This window comes from Impatiens glandulifera, chromosome 2 (assembly GCF_907164915.1).
Source record: "Impatiens glandulifera chromosome 2, dImpGla2.1, whole genome shotgun sequence".
Classification (NCBI taxonomy): domain Eukaryota; kingdom Viridiplantae; phylum Streptophyta; class Magnoliopsida; order Ericales; family Balsaminaceae; genus Impatiens; species Impatiens glandulifera.
In genome coordinates, this window is record NC_061863.1 from 11,156,397 (window position 1) to 11,181,330 (window position 24,934).

The 24,934-nt window shown below is 29.0% G+C and overlaps 3 protein-coding genes across 3 annotated transcripts; 2 read left to right on the top strand and 1 right to left on the bottom strand.

The window, feature by feature from the left end:
• The first annotated feature begins 14,210 nt into the window (after positions 1–14,210).
• Positions 14,211–15,802, top strand: LOC124925466 (UDP-glucose 6-dehydrogenase 2-like). The gene has a single exon (XM_047465472.1). The coding sequence runs from the start codon at positions 14,240–14,242 to the stop codon at positions 15,662–15,664; it is 1,425 nt and encodes a 474-aa protein (XP_047321428.1). The 5' UTR covers positions 14,211–14,239; the 3' UTR covers positions 15,665–15,802.
• Positions 15,803–18,504: 2,702 nt separating this feature from the next.
• Positions 18,505–19,936, bottom strand: LOC124923716. The gene is made up of 2 exons (XM_047463679.1): positions 19,714–19,936; positions 18,505–18,735 (listed from the first exon to the last, which is right to left on the bottom strand). Exons 1-2 carry the CDS (start codon positions 19,933–19,935, stop codon positions 18,628–18,630), a joined length of 330 nt encoding a protein of 109 aa, XP_047319635.1. The 5' UTR covers position 19,936; the 3' UTR covers positions 18,505–18,627.
• A 2,879-nt stretch (positions 19,937–22,815) lies between these two features.
• On the top strand, positions 22,816–24,136 carry LOC124925616. Its single transcript, XM_047465668.1, has one exon. It carries the CDS (start codon positions 22,921–22,923, stop codon positions 24,010–24,012), a length of 1,092 nt encoding a protein of 363 aa, XP_047321624.1. The 5' UTR covers positions 22,816–22,920; the 3' UTR covers positions 24,013–24,136.
• The last annotated feature ends 798 nt before the right edge of the window (positions 24,137–24,934 follow it).

Sequence of the window (24,934 nt, forward strand, 5' to 3'; positions counted from 1 at the left end):
CTTCTTCCTCTATATATTCTTCTCTTCTTCTTCCTCTGTATTTTCTTCACTCTGTTTCTCTTGATCTCTTCACAGAACTCTCTCTGAAAATTGTGGTAGAGAGAGAAACAAAATTAGGGTTTATTTGGTTTTATATTGCCTAATTGGGCTAGACCCATAAGGCCCAACAATCTCCCCCTCCAGCCCACGGAGAGAGGCACACCGATCTTCAAGTCATCACTTGGTATTCACGCCGACAAGCCGACAACAAAGCTCAAACTTGTCTTTTGGAACTATCTTCGTAAACATGTCTGATGGATTCTTATCAGTGTGAATTTTCTTCAGCTTCATCTGCTGGCTTTCTATTGCATCTCTTAACCAATGAAATCTCACATCAATATGCTTAGTTCTGGAATGATATGTAGCATTTTTGCTCAAATCTATAGCACTCTGGCTATCACAGAAAACAACTGCATCTTCTTGTTGCATACCAAGCTCCAAGAGAAATCTAATCAACCACAATAGCTCTTTATCAGCTTCAGTGGCTGCAATATATTCTGCTTCTGTGGTTGACAAAGCCACACATTTCTGCAGTTTGGATTGCCATGACACGGCTCCCCCTGCAAAAGTAAACACATAACCTGAAGTGGATTTTCTGTGATCCAGATCTCCAGCCATATCAGAATCAGTGTAACCTTCTAGCACATGTTCACCATTTCCAAAACTCAAACACAAATTGGAAGTGCCTCTTAGATATCTAAGAATCCATTTCACTGCTTCCCAATGTTGTTTTCCTGGATTATAAAGGAATCTGCTTACCACACCGACTGCATAAGCTATATCTGGCCTAGTGCAAACCATTGCATACATCAAACTCCCTACAGCTGAGGAGTATGGCACACTTGACATTTCATCCTTTTCTTTTTCTGTTGATGGACACAACTTCTTGCTCAATTTCAAATGGCTAGGAAGTGGACAACTTACTTTCTTTGCTCCTTGCATGTTGAATCTTTCAAGCACCCTTTCAATGTACTTCTCTTGTGACAACCAAAGTCTCTTAGTCTTTCTGTCACGAGTAATATTCATGCCCAATATCTGGCGTGCTTGACCCATGTCTTTCATTTCAAATGTCTTGGACATCTTTTTCTTCAACATAGCTATAAACAGAGCATCCTGTCCTGCAATCAACATATCATCAACATAAAGTAAAAGGATTATAAATTTTCCATTAGGAAATCTTTTGAAGAAAACACATGGATCTGTCTTGGTTTTCTGGTACCCATGACTCATCATAAAGGAGTCAAATTTCTTGTACCACTGTCTCGGGGCTTGTTTCAAACCATATAGACTCTTCTTCAATTTGCAAACCATGTTTTCTTTTTCTTTCACTTCAAATCCCTCTGGTTGCACCATATAGATCTCTTCTTCAAGGTTACCATGAAGGAATGCAGTTTTTACATCAAGTTGTTCAAGTTCAAGATCTAGGCCAGATACTAGACCTAACACTGCACGAATGGAAGTCATCTTTACCACTGGTGAGAAAATTTCCTCAAAGTCGATGCCCTGTTTCTGTCCAAAACCCTTTATGACGAGTCGGGCTTTGTACTTCATAAGTTCTCCATTTTCATCTCTCTTTAGCTTGAACACCCATTTATTTCTCAAGGCCTTTCTGCCCTTAGGAAGCTCCACAAGCTCATATGTGTCATTTTCTTGCAATGACTTCATCTCGTCTTTCATTGCATCCTTCCACTTAACTATGTCTTTATGAGCTTGTGCCTCCTGAAAACTTTCTGGCTCTCCTTCTTCTGTCAACAGGATATACTCTGAAGAAGGGTATCTTTTAGAAGGTTGGTGCTCCCTCTCAGACCTTCTTAATGGGGGCTCTTCTGGCTCCTCTTGACGATGTTGCTCCCCCTGCTCAGGAACACCATAAACAGTCTCATCATCATTACTACCATTCATGTCAGAGGTTTCCTCAGTGGCTTCTTTATTTTGTTCATCTTCATCTGTTACTGTTGACTGTACATGTGAAGGAATTGGTATGAGTTCTATGAACTCATCAACCCTCTCTGACTTCTCAATTATTTCTAGACTTATACCTGTCTGACCTTCAAAGAACACAACATCTCTGCACTTGACAATTCTCTTCTTTTCTGAGTCCCATAACCTGTACCCAAATTCTTCATTTCCATATCCAAGGAAAATACATGGAGTTGCTTTATCATCCAACTTGGATCTTTGTTCCTTTGGAATATGCACATATGCTTTGCATCCAAACACCCTTAGATGTGAGTATGAAACATTCTTCTTAGACCATACTGTTTCTGGTATCTCGAATTTCAAAGGAACAGATGGCGACCTGTTTATGAGATAACAGGCTGTGCGAACTACTTCTCCCCAAAACTGTTTTGGCAACTTTGCCATCTTCAGCATGCATCTCACCTTTTCTACAATGGTGCGATTCATTCTCTCAGCCACACCATTGTGCTGCGGAGTTCCAGGCACTGTCTTCTCATGTCGAATACCATATTTTGTACAGTATGTTTTAAATTCCTTGGAGGTATACTCTCCCCCGTTATCAGAGCGAAGACATTTCAGCTTATTGTCTGTCTCTCTTTCTACCATGACATGGAACTCTTGAAAGTAATTGAATACCTGGTCTTTTGTTCTCATAAAATAAACCCACACCTTTCTAGACGCATCATCAATAAATGTTAAAAAATATCGATTGCCACCCAATGACTCCATTTCAAAAGGACCACACACATCAGAATAAATCAAGTCTAACACATTATGTTTTCTTTCTGATGTCTGACTAAAAGAGACTCGATGTTGCTTACCAAATGGGCAGTAGTCTCATAGATCCAGAACCTCATCTTTGGTTGAGGGGATGTGCAGCTTCCTCACCAGAATTCGCAGCCCTTTCTCACTCATGTGGCCAAGGCGTTGATGCCACAGATTTAGAGAGCTTTCAGCTTGTACTGCATTCATATCATCTTTGAGTACCTTCACATGTGTTCTGTACAATGAGTGCCACGACTTCCCTTTTGCTACAATCATTGATCCTTTGCTGAGTTTCCATTCACCACCACCAAGATAATGCTTGAATCCATCTTTGTCCAATGCATCACCTGATATCAAATTTAGACGCAAATCAGGAATATGCCGCACATTTTTCAGTGTTAACCGATGCCCCTGTTCTGTCTGCAAATAAATGTCACTAATACCCACAATGCTTGAGTGACTAGTATTACCCATCTTCACTGTACCAAGATCTCCAGCCTTGTACGTGGTGAAGAACTCTTTATTCGGTGTAGCATGATAGCAAGAACCTGTATCAATTATCCACTCAACTCCTTGGTGATCTTCTACATGTAGATATTGTTCCTTTTCACAAGAAAGAATAACTACATCCTCTGCAGTTACTGTGGCTGTGGTATTTCTGTTTTCATCATCTTTCTTCTGATTTTTGCCTTCATTCTGTAGTCTTTTCCAGGCTCTACAATTTTTCTTCATGTGACCTTCTTTACCACAGTGATAACATTCTCTTCCCTTAGATTTTGATCTGCCTCTTGACTTGCTATGGCCTCTTGATTGTTGTCGGTGTTCAGCTCTTCCCCTGTTCTCTGTGACTAGGGCCTGTGCACTATTTGTATTAGTTGACTTCCTTCTTGTCTCCTCATTGAACAAGCTGCTAGTAACTATACTCATAGTAAGCACACCATTCGGAGCTGCATTACTAACAGTCACAACCAATGTCTCCCAACTGTCAGGCAATGATCCCAATAGCAATAAGTCTTGTAGCTCATCTTCTAAGGTCATCTCCATCACTGATAATTGATTAATCAAGCTCTGGAACTTGTTTAAATGCTCAGCAACACCTGTGCCTTCTCTAAATTTCAGATTTACCAACTTTCGGATCAGAAACGCTTTGTTACCTGTCGTCTTTTGCTCATACAATGACTCTAACTTCTTCCATAGCTCATGAGCACTTTTCTCACTTGCTACATGGTGATAAACACTATCATCAAGCCATTGTCTGATTGTGCCGACTGCTTTCCGGTTCAGTTTTATCCAATCAGTTTCAGCCATCTCTTTTGGCTTTGCACTATCTCCTTCAACTGGCTCATACAGATCCTTACAATAAAGGATGTCCTCCATTTTGGATTTCCAAATCTGCCAGTTATTGTTTGTCAGCCTGATCATAGTGCTACTGCCTTCCATCTGAACCTGAGGGAAAAGCACTCTTCAATAGAAAGTAAACCTAACAGCTCTGATACCACTTGTTAGGAATTTCAAGTTGAATAATACTTCCTATTGAAATCAATTGATCTGATTAATTTCACAAGTCAACCAAATCATACTAGCAGATCAGCAAAGTAATAAAGAACACCAGATTTACGTGGAAAACCCTCTCAACACGGAGGGTAAAAAACCACGGGGCAAAACCAACAGATTTCACTAATCAGTAAGAAACCGATACAATTGTTCTTCTCAACTTTAAACCTAAAGTTGAGGTATACATACAGAGAAACTAATTTCATTCAAACCCAAACAAATCTAGGTTTGAGAAAACATGAAATTCCCTTTACAAGTAAGAGAGAAATGAACCTGAGGGTAATCAAGACAAAGAAGGTGATACTCTGTTCTCCTTCTCTTCTTCTTCCTCTATATATTCTTCTCTTCTTCTTCCTCTGTATTTTCTTCACTCTGTTTCTCTTGATCTCTTCACAGAACTCTCTCTGAAAATTATGGTAGAGAGAGAAACAAAATTAGGGTTTATTTGGTTTTATATTGCCTAATTGGGCTGGACCCATAAGGCCCAACATTCAATGTTTGGTGATACTCGGGAAAGAGCTTTCGAGCTATATCATTTGTACCCGTTGAAAAACGGTATTTCCTTTATAAATTTTAATTATTTGTTTGAAATCTAGTTTTATTACGTTTTATTTAACTAATTATTTTCAAGTTTTAGACATTTATGGATTTTTCTTGCATTTAAATTTATAAAATAATATTAAAATGTTAGTACTTGTGATTGATGTCAAGAGTTATTGAGGAAAATACCTGAAAATATCAGTTTAAGGTGTTAAATTTAAAAATAAATTCAAACAGACCTTTAATAAAATATTATTTTGTGAAAATATTCTAAAAATATTTTTAAATCGTTTTTATTTTTTTAATTTTATAAAAATAGTTTAGGACTTCTATTTGTTAAAAAAACAATTAGAAATTAAAAACCCAAATAAATAGGTCCTTAGATAGGTATTCGGGTCGCAAATCGGGTCGGACGCGTGAGTTTGGGTTGGATTTGAACCATAGTCAACGGATTTGGGCACCTAGTCAATGCAGAGGCTGAGCTCTCGGTCGCGCGCTAATCCTCGATTGAAAAGGATGTCTAGCTAGTTTTCTCGGTCGAAAACCAATCCAAACTAAAATCATCGGTCGACTTTTAGGCGTTGGTTGGTTTTCTCAGTCGAAAACCAAGGCCTGGCAAATTTTCTTGGTCGGTTGCGGGGAATGGCTGGTTTTCTCGATCGACAACCATGCCATGGAAAAATCCTCGATCGGACGCCAAAAACACCAACTACCGATTTGCAGATTTTGTTTGGAGTTTCCACCCTTCGATCTGAAGGCATGGGAAACTTCCTCTACTCACATGGATCGTTTTTAACATCATTCAGATGCATCAATCAATCGGGAAGAGGTTGAATTTGATTCAAACAGTTCTTGAGTGAAAATAGATTTTATTTTTAAGGTTTAATTCAGCATAAGGAGTTTACTAATAGTTTCCTTATAGATATTAGGATTGAATCAAACCAAAACATGAACAATGACTATCAATTTTAACCAATTCAAAAAATGGATTTTCCAGATTTTTGAATTTTTTTTGTTTTGTGTAACATACTTAAAACCAATTGGAATTGATCCAAAATTACTCCTAACATCTTTTATAAAATGTTAGGAAGCTTTTTAAACCGTTTTTCTTGAGTTGGAGCTCAAGAATAAAACCCAATTTTGAGAATTTTCAAAATTGAATTTGGGCGTTTTTAATTTAGATTGATTCATTAAAATTGATTTTAACAAAAAGTTTTGGAACGATCTTAGGATCAAATTCAAATTAAGAAAATATATAATCAAACAATATTCAAGACTAGTCAAACTAAAATGTAAAAATGTAAATTAAAACTTATAGTGAGTTATAGAACACTTCTAAACACTTTATAAAGATTTGTGATGATCTATAAACGAGCCTTAGAGCTTTAGACAAAATTTCAAAAGCTTGGAAAATTATAATGACGGATTTTGTGAAAGTTGGATTGGAGGCTTAAGATTTTGATCTTTGCATTTGTCTTGGCTAAGAAGGGCTATTTATAGCCAACCAAAGTCGGTTAGATGATAAGTAGATCGAATTTAATGACTTTTGTCTTTATTCGATCGTTCTCATCCAATTACCTACGATTGCACCTATAATCGTAGGTAAACGATCACCATGTTAGGGATCATTTTATCCTTTGAATCACTTGATTTGGTTGAGGCCGAGTTTCACTTTTGAAAAATCAAAAGTTTCGACCGATGTTCATCTAGTTCGTTGCAAGGAATAAGACAAGTCGAGGCTGAAACATCGTTGTTTCGGGCCAAAGTGCGAACATGCGTCTAGGCACAACGTTCTGTCTTCATCCTTTAGCGTGCGAGCATTCCGCTCATTTGGGATAATGGCATTGAGGTGTGTGTTAGTTGATTTGGTGTTGCGCAGAAGCACTTAGCTTTCATTGTAGCGGGCGATGTGTTCCACTAATGTCCGTTGGATGAAGCCTGAGCGCTCATTTGATGGTTGCATGGTCTATTGCAGCCGTTTCTTCTATTTTCGGTTGCACTGGATCATGACCCTTTTATAGCCTTGCAGTTTGTTTGAAATTAATTTTTTTCACTCCTTTTTAATTTATTTTCAATCTACAAAATATTTAAATAGACATAAATATTTATTTTGTCTATTTTTTTATTTATATATTTTGAGTTTTATAAATACTTAATTTGAGATAAATGTGTACAACATTGATTTTAAATTATTTATTTGAGCGCTCTTAATTAATTTAGGATAAAATGAATACAACATTTATTTCAAATTATTTATTTTGGTCTTATCTTAATTTTAATTTAATTTTAATTAAATATCACAATGACTATCTTAATTAAGTATTTTGATTTGGCCTTAATTTTAATTATTTTAAATTTATTTATTTAAAATAACTATTGAATATTTATGAATTTGGTAGGTAAAATTTTAGTTCTTACAAAATTTAACCGACAAAAAATTGACCGAAATAATTATAAACTGGTCGAACTCAGTTTTGACTTTTTATAATTTCTTGTATCGACTGTGGCAGGTTCTGTTGCCGACATAAATAATAAAAACGATGGTTTAAACGACCATATTTTTAAGTATTTTTGATAATCTTTATTTTTAGTCTAGTTATAAACGATGAATATGAAGTTTTTATAGTTAAAAGTTCATATCATTACACATTTATAATTATAATTGTGTGTATGTTTGATTTAATTAATATTATAATATAAGTTGAATAATTGTTTAAAAATAAATTACATCATTTATTAGAATTTTTTTTACAAGAATGTTTCTTAATTATATAAATAATATATATTCGTTAATTTTCCAGCGATTAAGCTGATAAATCGACTGAATCGATCTTATAACCGACCAAACTGAATCGACGTTTAACTGTTAATCGAATGATGAAAATTTTGAAAATCCGACCCCAACGATTAAGATGAATTTTTCGATTAAAAAATCAACTGATGTGAACCACTTACATTTTATATTATTTGTTTACGCTTTCAAAATAATATATATATATATATATATATATATATATATATATATATATATATATATATATATATATATATATATATATATTATTTAACTTTGACATAGAGTTGGATTTTATGTTACCTCACATTGCTCATTATATTTGTAAGAGAATTAGAAATTTATCACTCTCTAATTTATGAAAATTATTAGGCGAAGCTTGAATGAAATCTTACTTAGTGCAAGAAAAAATGTGTAATTTTGAAAATTAATAACTTATGATAGATGTGCATAAACTTATTCTTCTTTAAATAAATAGGCTAACATTTTTTTTATGTAAATCATAATCGAAATGTTATGGTTTTAAATGTATGATCTTAAGATTTTATAAATTATTTTAATTTTATGATTTTATAAAAAAATATATATATATTTATAAATTTAAAAAAACTTATATTACCTATACAAATATATAAGTTTATGAAATTTATACAAATATATAAATTTATGAAATTGATTTTGTATCTTGTTTTGGGATGTTAGACTTCAATCATTGTGGAAACTTAATTCATTGTTTTTGCACTTTGATAAATGGGTTAAAATTTATAATTTATTTTTAATTAAAATATTATGATTTATGTCTGTTTTAGAGAAATTTATTATTTTTATAAACAAGTTAAATTTTTAACATTTTAAATTTTAAAGGGTAAAATTCTACTAGCTTATAAATAATTTTGATAAATAATAATAATAATAATTTTTGTAGTGTTATTTATTTATTATTTAATTATTATATATAACTAATATCTGTTGACTTCTAATTTTGAATCTGTCTAGTTTGGGAAGACTATTTTGTTTGTCTAATTTCATATTGTTTTTGGTGATGTTTATTTTGATTTTGATGATTATTAATTTATACTATTCAAATAAATTAAGTTATAATTTGAATTGTATTACTTTTATGAATTTTTATTATTTGTTTCTAGTCTTCTTAATTAAACTGATATTATACTTTTTGAGAGAAACTATTTTTGTCCTGTAGTTTTTTAGTGTTATCTTTTAAAAAAGAATCCTATTATAATATGTAAAATTATATATATAAAAAAAAAGTTAATGTAAAAAAGAACCATGGATATTTCGGGCAATTGAACCAATACATGCAACTTTCTTAATAAAAATTAGTTTCACATTGCATCATAGATGTGCTTGTTTAAAAAGTGACCGTTTTAATAATTTTTTTATTTTTTCTATTTCATGAATAAAAAATAAATAAAAATTTATTCCGGAGGATGGAATTGACTTATAATTCTTATTTAGTTAATATTATATTTTTTTTTAAATAATTATTTCATATGATAAAGTTATTATTTTATATAATTAAATAATATTAAAAACTTTTATTATTATAACTAAATAAATTTAATTTTTTATAAAGTATAAAATATAAATAAATATATTAATAATAATATAAACTATTTCATTTCATCCAAGTCAATTATAGTTCATTCAAGATTTGATATTTTGGAGTTCATACTAAATAAATGTATTTTGGAGTTCTTTTCATTTTTATTTTTTAATATTTTCTTTATATATATATAATAATTTAACATTAAAATTAATAAAAATAATTTATAATTAATTATCTTAATTATAAACTTTAACTATTACTTCTATTATATATGATCTATTATATGATGAAACACACTTAAAAACCTATATCTCAATCCAATGGGATACATTAGTTAGACTTTTATTTTATAACTGAATTCTTTTTAAATTATAATTTTAAGAGAATATTTTAATATGATTCAGGTTACACATGTTAATAAAATAAAATAAAACCTAACTTAATTTAAATATTTAACTAAAAATTATTAATTTTTAAGTGTTTAAGAATGAGTATATAAAGCAAGGCGAAAGTAAAGCCAATACAATTATCTATATGAAACAGTAACACTGCACCAATTTAGGTATACAAATACTAAGTATAGTATTTTATATTTATTTGTTTTTCTTATTTGTTTATTTATTTAATTTTTAAGAGGTTTTATTTTTAAGTAAAGACGTTGGAAGCCAAAATTTTATAACTAGAGGTAGCCAATTAGGGGTTAGGATTGATTAAACCTATTTCATAATATTTATTTATCTCTCTTCTCTTTATTTATATTTTTTTTATCTATTAATTTATAATTATATATTAATATATTTGAATTAATTAATTAATTTATATAAGTTTAAAAATAATAACTGAAAAAATTAATATATATATATATATAAAGAATAAGAAGTTAAATTTAAAAATAATTAATTTTTTTAATCTCATTAATTATAATTTTTCTTTATTAATTTTTTGCGATTAATAGATAATTAATTAATTTATGTATTTTTAAAATGATAAATAATAAAGAGATTGAATAAATTAAATTAACAAAATATATAAATGTATATTTTTAAAATATATATTAAATTATTATTTCTCTTCTTAAAATTTTTAAAATTTTTAATATTAAAATTTTTTCTTTTATAATATATATATATATATATATATATATATATATATATATATATATATATATAAATATATATATATATATATTGAATATTAGTAATTTGAATTTTATTTATTATAAATATTAGTATTTTATATTTTAAGTTGAAAATTAAGAATTTTTTTTTTAATTTTAAATTAAGTGAATATTTATAATAATTTTATAATAAAGTTAAAGTGATGAAAAATATTAAATAATTTGTTGGGTTGAAATTTTTAATGTTTAAAAAATAATCTAACAATTTTAATTTGATGATTGATGAAATAATTTTTGGATAAAACTAAGTTCAATAATTGTTAGTCATATCAAATATATAAATATATATTTAGATATCAACATCTTAAGTGGTGTAGTTGTAAGCATACTCACCAGTTATATAGGTGACCTAAGTTCGAATCTCACTAGGTGCAGAATTAAATCAAAGTCAACACGTAGTTAGACCCATTATATGGAAAACGTCTAATGTTAGACGTGCAGTCTAACTTGTGGAGTTAGACGTGGGCGTCTAATCAGATGGACGGCTAAGATGATCAGATAGGCATCTGAAGGCAGATGTTCTTCCAGACAGATGACAGCAGAGCTCAACAAATGAATAACCGCCACGTATGCCATAATTCAAATTGCCTATACTGCATTATACTACCACGATCTCAAAATCTTTTCCTGCTGTACTACCCAGTATCTCATGGATAGTACATACAACGGAAAGATGACATGTGTCCAAAAGAAGGATTTGACCGCTGAAGCTTTTCAAGAATAAATTGTTGCCTAAGACAACGGACAAATTGCTGGCTGAAAAATACAAGAAAGAGAGAGCTGCTTTATTTTTCATTAAAGAAAGTTCCTGAAATCAAACATCTCACTTATCATCTAGCTGTGAATACATTGTATTACATACTGTCTTTTCTGTGAGAAAACTTCAGTGTTGTAAGTTGAACAAAGGTTGTTTTGTTCAACAGAGAGTTAGCTAGATTAGTGAACTGTATTTGATTCAAAAAAGTATAGTGAATCCTTCCGGTGGTCGGAAGAAGGGGTGACGTAGGAGAGTTTGCTCCGAACATCCATAAACAACTTTTTGTGTTTTTTACTTTCTGTCATTCATCTTTCATTGGTTCAAAGTTTCAAATCCGACGAACATTTTCGCATTTGAATCTGTTTCAAGAGTTCGAAGGATTTGCGAAGAATAGAAATAGATATTAATCTCTAACAGGATTTCTATCAAACTGTTTATCCGAAGTCGTCATTAATAGTCAGACCCCCGTCTCTATTGGTGTCGTCGATCCTATCATAATTTATTTAAATCTTAAATAAAATTAAGAAAGAAAAATTATTAAGTGTTATTTTGTTGACATGTATAATTTTAAATAAAAAAAAAAATTGATATACACCATAAGGTGACATGTACAATATCACATCATTCTGCCTCATTCATTACAATTGTTTTTGGCTACCCTATTCTTACTAAGTAAATTATAGTTGAATCTAAGTTTATATATGATTAATGTTCTTCTGTTCACATTTATCTCATATTTATAGGGTTTGTTGTTTTTATAAACTAAGTTTATTTTTATGAAAGCACTTCCTATGTATGCTGATATGAATTTCATCTTTCTCATTTATTCAAATTAGAATACCTATTACATTTATGTTAATTTTTGTTAGACAAGACTTAATTATATACATAATAAAACACAATTTTGAAACGACACGAACGATGATGGTGTCCGGTAATATAACAATACACATTTATTAAAAAAAATTATTATTATTTATTAAATTAAAATAACAAATAAATAAAACGCTCTCTTTTGAATAATTATGAGCGCCATCAAAACATATATATATATATATATATTGTATTATTCAATTAAATGAAATATATTAAAAATACTAATTGTTTTTTATATAAAAATGAAATATATAAATATATATGATAATAAATTTAACTTAATTTAATTTTTATAATTATATATTAATATTATATTATAATATATTTTAACAATTTTAAATTTAGCAAGATTATAATTAAATATGAATGACTTAGTGACACAATAAAAGGGTTTAATTCTTTCAGTAAGCTTCAATAGAAATATACATATACTAATTTTAAATATATGGACAAGAACACAACATTGACACATTGCTGAAGACAAAATAAAAACACTTAAGTAGGCGCACATGTTTTTCACATAATTTTTTATATAAGACTCAAAATTATTTTATAATTATTAGTCTTTTGAAACAAAATTTCAAATAAAAGTTAAAGCAATTTTATTTTTCTAATAAAAAACTTGTGCAAAATATTTAATATTGCTCAAATTACAAACTTTTATTAGTTGATTTTATATGCATTATGTCTTTATTTATAAATTTTAATTTTAAATTCTAACCTTTAATACTTGTTACTAATTAATAAACCATTTAAAAAGTTTTTTTTTCAAGTAAATTTTTTTATAAGTTGGGTTGTCGCATCAAGTTTCTGTTCCATCATTAAATCAACAATTTGTCCATATGTCTAATAGCATTTGTTTATCAATATTTTACATAATTGAATACAAATTTTGTAAAGTAATTATAATTATACAAATACCAATTAAACTAGACATTTAATTAAATATATTATTGATAATATGGTTTAACAAAAAAAATTTATAATTAATAAAAAGTTAAATATAAATTATAAAATATTAATTTCAAAATGAGTTAAGTTCTTCTTATTTTAAAAATTAATTTTATAAAAAATAAATAATAAAATAATTATTAATAATCTGATATGTAAATTATTTTATTAGTAGTTTAGTTTATTATATTCAATAAATATATTGAGAAAAATATATGAATTTTATAAATTTATTAATAATAATTTAAATATAAATTTTATATTTATATTTATCAGTGATATTTATGTGAAAAAAGTGTTATTAAAAATAAAAATAAAAATATTTTATTTAAAGTTGATTTTTTTTAGATAAATTACCGTATGTTTATTATTATTATTTGTTTAATTAAGGAGAACTAATCTAACAAAATAATGTGTTGTCTTGTGTCGTGTTTAGGGGATAAAATCGGTTTTATGTGAATTTTTACGTCTAGGCTTTGTCGTTGTTCCAGTATACTTTATTAATTTAATATTTACAATAAAATAATTTTAAACAAATATATATATATATATATAATAAAAATATATTTTAATTTATTAATATTTGTTGGTGGGCCAAGTAAAGTTTTTGTCTTTTATTGAAGTATATTAAACAAATGGAATTTGTGATCTTTCATCCTGGGCTGCATGGCTGGTGAAGAACTTCGGAAGGAACTCCTGGGCTTTATCCATGGCGCAAAGAGAAGATCCTCGCGATGCGTTTTGGGCTGGCTGATGCACGAAGAGAATGAAGAAGACCAAGAAGAGACTAGACTGAAGCCTTCTTACGGCGCAGCCGAAAGATCTATAAATACATCCCTAGATTTTATCGCCAAAAGGGATGCAACTTCGAGATCTGATAGAAGATATTCCCTATTTTGATCTTCCGATCGAAACCCAATCAACGGATCAGTCTTCTGTAAAGCTCCGATCAAGGTAAGAGCTCCATTGTTCATGCTCCTGTAAGTTTCAATTCCAATTATCCTGAAGAATAGATCGAAACCCGACTATCTGAAATTTAGAAGTATATGCCTATGTTGTGATTGATGAATCTTTGCTGGGTTTTATATTGTGTTGATAATGCATGATAATATGATTTGAATTATGAGTTCTTGAAATTCCAATAATTGATGAATTTAAATCAGTTGATCTAAATTGAACCAAGATCTTGGCAATTCTCTGTTGTATCATTGTTTTGTTTATATGTTTTTCTCCATTTATGCATGTGTTAGATTAAAAAAGATGGTGAAGATTTGCTGCATTGGAGCTGGTTATGTAGGCGGTCCAACAATGGCAGTTATTGCCTTAAAGTGCCCAAACATTGAGGTAGCAGTAGTTGACATCTCTGTTCCTCGTATTAACGCTTGGAACAGCGAAGAACTCCCCATCTACGAGCCAGGGCTTGATGATGTGGTCAAGCAATGCCGAGGAAAGAATCTCTTTTTCAGTACAGATGTGGAGAAACATGTTCGTGAAGCTGACATAATTTTTGTTTCTGTTAACACACCAACAAAGACTAGAGGACTAGGAGCAGGTAAAGCTGCTGATCTAACTTATTGGGAGAGCGCAGCTCGAATGATCGCTGATGTATCGAGATCAGATAAGATTGTTGTTGAGAAATCAACTGTTCCTGTCAAAACAGCTGAAGCAATTGAGAAAATCCTGACTCATAATAGCAATGGAATTAAGTTTCAAATCCTGTCTAACCCTGAATTCCTCGCGGAGGGGACTGCGATCAAGGATCTCTTTGAACCTGATCGTGTCCTGATCGGGGGTAGGGACACCCCTGCTGGGAAGAACGCGATTCAAACTCTGAAATCAGTTTACGCGCATTGGGTCCCCGAGAGCAACATCATATGCACCAATCTCTGGTCTGCAGAGCTGTCGAAGCTCGCAGCGAATGCTTTCCTAGCCCAGAGGATCTCATCCGTCAATGCCATGTCAGCCCTATGCGAAGCAACAGGAGCTGATGTCACCCAAGTGTCGTTCTCCATTGGTAAGGACACGAGAATTGGTCCCAAGTTTCTAAACGCGAGTGTAGGTTTTGGCGGTTCTTGTTTCCAGAAGGATATCTTGAACCTAGTTTACATCTGTGAATGCAATGGTTTACCAGAAGTAGCCGAATATTGGAAACAGGTGATTAAGATCAATGACTATCAGAAGAGTAGATTCGTTAACCGTGTCATATCCTCAATGTTCAACTCGGTTTCGAATAAGAAAGTTGCTATTCTTGGATTCGCGTTTAAGAAAGACACGGGTGATACTAGAGAGACCCCAGCTATCGATGTTTGTAAGGGTCTTCTCGAGGATAGGGCTCGTTTGAGCATATACGATCCTCAAGTGACTGAAGATCAGATTCAACGCGATCTTACCATGAAGAAATTTGATTGGGATCATCCTCTTCATCTGCAGCCTATGAGTCCTAGTTCTGTGAAACAAGTGAGTGTGGTTTGGGATGTTTACGAGGCGACGAAAGATGCTCATGGATTGTGTATACTTACCGAGTGGAGCGAGTTTAAGACTTTGGATTATTTGAAAATTTACGAAAGCATGCAGAAACCGGCGTTTGTTTTCGATGGAAGGAATGTTGTCGATGCCGAGAAGCTTAGGGAGATCGGTTTCATTGTTTATTCAATTGGTAAGCCTATTGATGCCTGGTTGGCTTAGTTTTATAATGTGGTGATTTATGTTTGGATGTTTTAGTAGTATACAAATTGAAAATTGAGATTATGTTGATATTTAAAAGACACCTTTTTTTTTAAATTGACTATTTGATTTGAATAAGTTATTTGATTGTTGATTTTTATTTATTTTTTATTTAGATTTGAAATTATTAAAAGTGATTAAGTGAACTTATTTTAAGATTTGATCTTGCAATTTTAAAATATACATTATTTCAATGTTACAAAGAAAGACTAAACTACTCGAGAGCCGTTCGGTTAAAACTCGACTTAATTTGATTTTCACTAAGTTCGAGTCGAGCTCGAACCGACTCATTTAATATTTGAGTCGAGCTTGAACCGACTCGTTTAATATTATAATCGAACTCGAGTTTTTTTTAAATAGGTTAATAAATAATTTATCTTTTTAATATTAAAATTTAAAATCTAAACATATATTTTTTCTTTACAAATATTTGAAAATTTAATTTTAGTTCAAGTGTTTCGAGTCGAGCCGATCTTGTAGGTAATAGTCGAGTTCAAGCTCAAATTTATAAACTTGTTCGAGTAGAAGTAATAAATATTTAATCTTACCGCCGTGAGTGAGACAAATTTTATAGGTACATTCTATTAGTGAAATTGTTTACTATTAAATATAACAATATTTATTTTTTAAAATAAAGTATTATTTTACATATGACACATATTATCAGTAAATAATTTTAAGTCATTTACTTTACCAAATTATGATATAATATATGGGGGAGATATATATATATTGACAGTAGTCAATTGAGCTTATTTTTATTTGATACATGATTTTTTTTTTTCAAATCAAAAATTAAAAGTTATATTTGAAAAAAAAAATGTTTAAAATCTTTTTTTAAATGATTAAAAAATTATAAAAAGGAAAAACTTTTTATTCATTTTTTACCTAAAACAAGTTCCATACTAAGTAAAAAAAATATTTTTACTTTTTATTTGAATCATTTTTAAAAGTGATTATAATTATGATGATAATTGTGACAAAATATTAATAAGTACATAGAGATTGAAAGAGTTATACTTTTTAAATAAATTTATTTAATCAATTTAAAATATGATATTTTTATCTCAGCTTATAATATTTTGTGATGCTAGGTTTTATAATGTGGTTATCACCTTCCCGCGTTGAAAAATGAGATTTATAATATTAATAAGGATATTTGAATTAGTGATTTGTTTGTTTATTCTTGCAAGTAGGTATTTTGATAATTAAATTTAAAATTATTGAAAGTGGTTGAGTACACTTATTTAGTTAAATTGAATGATTAGCAACCTAGCTACCTTTTCTGACTCCTTCAATAGTTTTTAAATTAAAATTGAGTCTCATATTTTTAATCTTTTAAACAGAAAAAACGTTCTATTTCAATGAGTAAGACATTATTTAAAAAAATAAAGTAATTTTATTATATCTCTATTTGTACTTTATTTTTAAAAAATAAAATAATATATATATATATAATATAAATCATGCTAGATCTAGATTTATATATATATATATATATATATATAATAGTTAAAACCTTGATAATATATTATTTTTGAAAGTTATCCCAAAGCTAAGTTGGAATCTCACACGATCAATAAAGTTAGCCATTACTTATTTTTCGACCGAAAAAGTTAGTTAAAGGTTAAGTTTGAATGTCACACGATCGAGAAAGATAGTCAAAGGCTAAGTTCGAATGTCGGCAAATGGATCCGTAATTTCGATAAAAGGATTGGCTCTGAGAGCTGGGCACGAGTGTCCCAATTCCGAATTCGTCGGTTGTTTAAACTTTTATTGCCTCAATCTTTTGTGGCCTAAAATGTCATAGTCCTCTAAGAAGCTAGTTGTAGAGAGAACTCCACGTAACTATTTAGCAGGTTGAAGTCTCGTTCGTTAACGGTACGGGTCAATTTACCGGTTAATAAGTTCCGATTAAGTTTGATTTTACTCTTTATTTTACAAACCGATTAATTGACCGGTATTGATATCAATTTTACCGATTCTAGTTATACCGATTTCGGTCATTAACCAAGTTTAAACGGGACCGGTAATTCAAAATTACAAAGAATTTTATTATATTTTTATCATAATTATAATTCCACATTATTATTATAAAAAATAATTTTACATATTTCAATTAAACTACTAAAGTTGTTTATTTATTTTTTTATTTTATATAAATTATAATTTATTCTTTAAAACAATTCTACACAAATTATAATTTAAAATTTAAAAATAACTAATATATTATTAAATATTATAATATATTTAATATTTACAAAATAACTAATATAAATTATAAATATATAATTAAATTATTACAGGTAACAAATAAAAAATCGTTTAACCGAAAATTAAATCAGTTAACCGGAACCGCTAAAATCGATTAACCGGTAAGTTATCGATTCAGTTAAATTATTAAAAAAAAAATTAAACCCTACATATCATGGACATACTAGATTTTTACATACAATATATATATATATATATATATATATATATATATATATATATTAAATAATAAAATTTGAGATATTTATTTTTTATATATATAAAGAATATGATTTTTCATGTAAATTAACGCAAAAATACAATTATCCAAAACCACAATCTCTTCTTTAAAAACATTTTTAATAGAAATAAAAAATTAAACATTTGATCTATTATTCTAAAAAAAAAAAATCATTATGTACTACTTAAATTATTAAAATAATCTATTTATCTATAAATTACTATTCTTTTCCTAAAATAAATCAAAATTATTTCTAAACAAGCCAATTACATTTTTCTTGAAAAAAAGTAAAACAACCATTACATTGAAAATGAAAATGAAACAAACATCACCTTAGTTCTAGAATTATAGTTTATTTTTTATGAAATAAACTCAAACTATAGATATTATAAACATATATATAAATAATTAATTAAAAAGAAAATGGATTTTAATTCGTCTTGGGATTACCTCCTCCGTCGAGCGGTGGCGGTGTCTGCCTCTTCCTCTCAATCTTAGTGCTCCTTGCAGTTATTTCTTCCTCCACCACTCCCTTATCCTAAATTAATTATATTACAAAAATAAAAATAAAAAAGTATTATCATAATTATCAATAATTCAATTTTGATTATTACCCATAAAATAATCTGATGTGAATTAAACAAATATATTTTCAATTTTAACTTTTGAATTTTGTGAAATTTAATTTAAATTTATCCATATCTCTAAATCAGATTAATAAGTGTATATGGTTCGAATGATATATTTACTATTATTTTACTAATTAATGTTTATTTATAATTTGTTTGAGGATATTTTTGTTACATTTGTTATCAATATTTTTTTTAACATATTTTGATGAAATATAATTTAATAAAAAATAGTTGAAAATTATATTTTTGTTTAGATTATATGAATAATCATAATTCAATCTAAACTCAATCTAAATTATATTTATCTAATCTCTAAAATTTTATATTTGATTAATATGAATTGGATTCTATATTATTTGAATAATCTAATTTAACATTTTTTTTTATCTCATTGCATAATGCGTTTATTTTTATTTTACTAATTAATGTATAATATTTCACTTCACTATTTTTTTTTCTATAAACCACTTAATTCAAAAAAAAAAAAAAAATCTCTACATTTGTTAAAAAAAAATTTATCTATTAAGTAATAACTCAAAATTTATTATATTTATATTGCGAAAAACAACTACTCTACTCTTTGTTAATATAATTAGTGAAGAACTTTGATGGTCACTGAAAAGAAGAAGAAAAAATATGATTTGTTGGTTTAACTGATGCAAAAATAAATAGATAAAAACAAAAGGTGAAATGCAATATAGTAAAAAAAAAGGTTGTAAGATATATTTTTGTTTGGATAATATGAATAATCATAATCTAATATAAATTTAAAAGATATCTATATAATTTGAAATAACTAATTCGGATTTGTTTGGATTTCGAATTAGTCCGGGAATGAAAACGTCTAAAGGTGATCGATGTAAACTTGGTAAAGTAAAACTAACCTCATAAGAACCCTTAATATGATCTTGGTCTATGGATTGTTTACTCGAGAAGGAATGATCAAATCCCAAGCACTTAAAGATGGCACTAAGGATCTCATTAGCCAAGCTATGAAATGGATTCACATCCACCGTTGATTCTTTTGATACTTTTTCTTCATCTTCCACCACCGTCTGATCATCTTTTTCATTAATCTTATCTGATGCAGTTATCATGATTCTCATGAAGAAGAAGAAGTTAGGTTTTAATTTTAACCTCATCTCTATTGTCTTTATAGGAAGAAGATCATTTAAATCTAAAATGGTACTCCAACTTCAATTATATGTTGAAATAAGGGTTCAAAATTAAAATTTTAACATTTTTAGGCTTTACTTTATGTTTGTGCACAAAAAGATTGCCTTACATATAATTCAATTATTGTACCCTTGAGTTGGAGATACATTAATATTGGGATGTACCGATTAAAAGTATTGGATATATAAACTAACTTGAAAATGTAACATTTGTTTATTTATGATTTAGTTCATTTTCATTAATATTCAACTTGTGAAATATTGATTTTTTTTTATTTTTTAATAAAAAAATAATTAATCATGTTTATGAATGTGAAATTTAAGTTTGAACAATTTGAAAAGAGAAATTATTTGTTGAAACTTCTCTTCTCTTTCGTGACACATATCATTTTCTCTCACAAATTTTTTTTCATTCTATCACTCCTCATTTGAGGTGTATTTGTTTAATTAACTAATTGTTTTGAAGTAAATTCACAATAATGTAAAATGTGAATTAGATTATTTATATGGATGGATATAAAAAAAATGTATGACAAATAAATAATATGCTTTGAGATTTGAATTTTAAAATTTTTAATCTTAAATTTGTTTAATTATAAAATAAAAAAATACCACATATATGTTATTAAGAAAAAAACAAGAGACTAAAATCATTACTGTTTGAATCTTAAATACACAATCTAAATATAAAGTTCGTTTAATAAAAATCATTTTGAAAACACTTGAAGTTAAAGTGTAATTAAACTTGAACCGACCAAAATTTATTAATATATAAATAATTAATTTTATTTCAAAATATTATTTTATCTATTTTAATATCTCAATAATATATTAAGAAAATAGTTTAAAAAAAAATTAAAATATATATTTTTTTTCAAGGGTGTTCCAAATTGCCCAATAATTATGATTTTTTTTTAAGTTTGAGCATATCTTAGATAGACAGATAGTACAATTGTTTGTTAACAGCTTTGTCTTGTTGTCAAAGTACCTACTCCCACTTACAAAGATTCTCCTTATTTGTCTTACTTCTTTCTTGTCCTATTCCTCTTGTTAAGAATTTCTAACTTTTTCTCTCTTTTTTTCTGGTTCGTTCAATCTCTCGAATATTTTGTAATAGAATTTTCTTACTTTTTGTATGGTTCGTTCAATCTCTTGAAACTTTTGTGTGACTAAGGATAACAATTGTATTTCGTTACGCGGTTTTTGGTATAATAGTTCTGATAAATATTTTTTTTTTCAGTTTGATTGATGGTTGACCAGTAATAAAAAATAATAATATTTATTTCATAACTTTAAATACTAATAAAAACAAATAAATATATAACATCACAACTTTAAATACTAATAAAAACAAATAAATATATAACATCACTCGTATATTTTTATTTATATTTCATACGTAAAAAAATATTTTAGTTTATCTGTTCTTAATAAAAAAAAAAAAAATAGACTACTCTTTTTATTGAGAAAAGATAATCTCAAGACCTTTTGCTTGAACAATCATCATAATAGAGTTATCTGTCACAACAATTGATGGGTTATTGTTAAATAATATACGACAACTAAACCTACTCTGAACAAAGTTAGTATATGATAATGAAATGGTAATAGACAAAATACATTATTTTATAAAAATGCTTAACATTTATCAAAAGTTAATCCATTTTCATCTCTTAATCATATAGCTTATGAGATATACATGTAATGAAGATTGAAGATTTCACGAGAATCACTTTTAGAGATTTGAGTGGTAAAGATGTATGACATGTTAAAATTAGGTGGTTTGATTTGACTTCACACAAATCAATATTTTCGTTTGTCGATTGAAACGAGAAGATTGAACAATCGTAAGCATGTCAAGTGGTTTATGTCTCTATAATAGAGCAAGAAGATCAAAGGTATGGCAAAGTGGTGGAAGTTGATTTGATAAGTCTACTGTTTGTTTATATATGTAAAATGTTAAATTTGTACTTATTATAATAATTTACTTTTAAAAATAATAATTAAAACATTAAAATAAATTTATTTTCTTTGATATGGCACATTCTCTACCTTTTATATTTACATGTCTTTCATAATATTTAAAACATTAAATAAGAACTATATTTTAATTATTTCATTGTATAAATCATTTTCACATCAAACAAAATTTTATTCATAAAACAAGTATGAACAAAGACATTTAGTATCATTTGTTTTAAAAAAAATGACATTTTATCTTGTATTTAAAAAATACTAAAAAAAATATATATATATTTATTTCCGGTCAAATTTTTGGTGACGGTCAAATTTTTGGTGACGAGCACTATATGACAACAACATAATGTGACAATTAATTTATTTTTACAAATTTATTAGTAATTGTTGACTTAAAGTTGTCACGTCATGTTACTACGTAACACCGATTTTAACACAGATAAAGTGTCTAATTCATAAAAGACGTTATACTCTTGAAGGAATGAATCATAATCAGCCCACGAAGTTTCGAGAAAGAGCATGAGGAGAAGGAAGATTTTTCTCAACTTATCGAAAATTTGTTCAAGACCTATCACGATTGACTAGAACTAGAACTAAAACTTCTGCGGTTATGTCTTGTACCGGATTCGATGTCAGGAGCCGGAGACTTTATTAAAGAATCGTAAAATTCAAGTGTCTACTAAGACAAAGATAAGTAATAAATCAAAGATCAGTCTCCAAATTTATAATATAACAAACTCATGGCTAAAATGTATGAGGTATATAAATTTTATGGGCCAAAAGCCCAAAATCAACTTAATAAGAAAAAAAACCCTAATTTTGAACCATAGAAGCTCGACGACGGGATCAAAGAAAGTTTCAATTGCCGATCATCGCCGGCGCCGAGAACCTCTCCAGATCTTTCATCACCAGGTTCGTCTTCATCTTCTCTTTTCAGAAATGTTCACAAATATATGCCGTAAGATCTTCTACCAATCTCTACGAAAGAGTAAACCGACGAACAGTTTCCGATTCCACATTTCATTCTCCTCCAGCGCATCTTCTTCTTCTCCTCAACCTATCAGCCGCGTTGCCGCCGCCGAGTACTTGAATCTACATCACAACTTCTCTTCAGAGGTAGCATCGAAACTCTCCTCCATTTGCGGTTCTATAAATCCCGAGAAATGCGATTCCGTCATTTCAATTTTGAAAAAAACAGGATTCTCTCAGACGGATATGGAGCGATTAGTCAGCGGAATACCCCGAATTTTGTCTGCAAACCCTCACAAAACGGTAGAGCCCAAAATCAAGACCTTTATCAACTCCGGTTTCTCCACTGCAGAGACTGTAGACTTACTCGTGATTGATCCCAGGATTCTATGTCGAAGCAACGATTACATTTCGACAACACTTGCTAAACTGAATGAGATATTGAAATCCCATTCTAGAGTATACAATTTCCTGAAACTGGGACGGTTTCCATCTACCTGTTTGGATAAACATATGATACCAAACATCAAATTGCTAGAAGATTTGGGTATAAATTCAGAGCAGCTTCGAAGATATCTATCTCAAACGCCTAGGAACTTTTATTTCAGAACAGAGAGATTGATGGAGCTGGTGAATAAGGCTGATGAATTGGGTATCAGGAGAAGTTGCAATATGCTTCTTCCAACAATTAGAATCTTAAGTTCAATGTCGAAAGGAAGATTGGAGAGAAAACTTAACCTTTTGAAAGGTTTGGGTTTTGGAGAAGATGAAATCAGTGAGATGATTAAGAGGACACCTCTAGTTTTGAGTGTTTCGGAGGAGAAGATGGAGAAGGTAACGAAGTATTTACTTAGTAGTGGAGAAGCTGAGATATCTACCATTGTTGGATACCCTTTGTTGCTTATGTTCAGTTTCGAGAAAAGGGTGAAGCATCGATTGCAGGTGCTGAAAGAATTGAGAAGTAAGGATTTGGTTAATGGGAAGGTTAATTTGTTAACTGTTTGCAAGTTAAGTGATTCTAAATTCTTGAATAAGTATGTTGTTCCTTATTCAGATAAATAATACTAATATTATTGAGTTGGGATCTTTAGAGATTCTTCTGAGTTTGAAGCTTAATAATTCATTGTTCATGAACATTTAACTTTGTTTGATTCAATAATTGGAGGTGATTCTATGTTTTCTTGTTTATGTGGTTGCCGAGATGAATTCTTTTGTATTAACAAGTTTGTGGTCTCAAGTTTAACTTTTTTTCTTGTTTTTTGAAAATTATCTGATATTAATTTGTATGAGTTTAGTTATAAAGGATAGCACAAGAATGAGGCATGTTTACAAATGGGAGTCCTTTTCAAATATGACATATTGATGTATGATTGTAATTCTAGAATGTCATCAATATTTACTTACCAATATTCTTACCTTACTATATATCACCAAAATTTATTAATTATCTTTATTTACACTCATCTCAAATAGAAGTAAAGACTATAAACTAAACTAATGTAATAAATCTATTCATATAACATTTTTAAATTTATTTATTTATAATGTAAGAAACTAGATAATCTATATTTCAACTTAAGGTTTTTCAAATTGTAATCGAACTTGATCTTTGGTATCATAATAAATTGTTATCACTAAAGCTACGAGCTACCATAATAAAAATTAAGTAATATGATCAAGAAAACAAAATTTTAAGTTGAGTTTGATACTCGTAGTTTAGGGCTGCAAATGAGTTGAATCGAGTTCAAGCTTGCTTGAGCTCGACTCGATTTGGTATTTATTAGCTCGACTCGAGTTCGAGCTCGAACAGATTTATAAATTTGAGCTTGAGCTCAACTCAACTATTTACCTACAAGCTCAGTTCAACTCGAGCTCGAATTCAAACCAAAAACTATTTTCAAAATGAAAATATCAAATTTCCATACCTATTCAACATTCAAAACATGATATTTTAAAATGAAAATATGAAATTATCGTAACTATT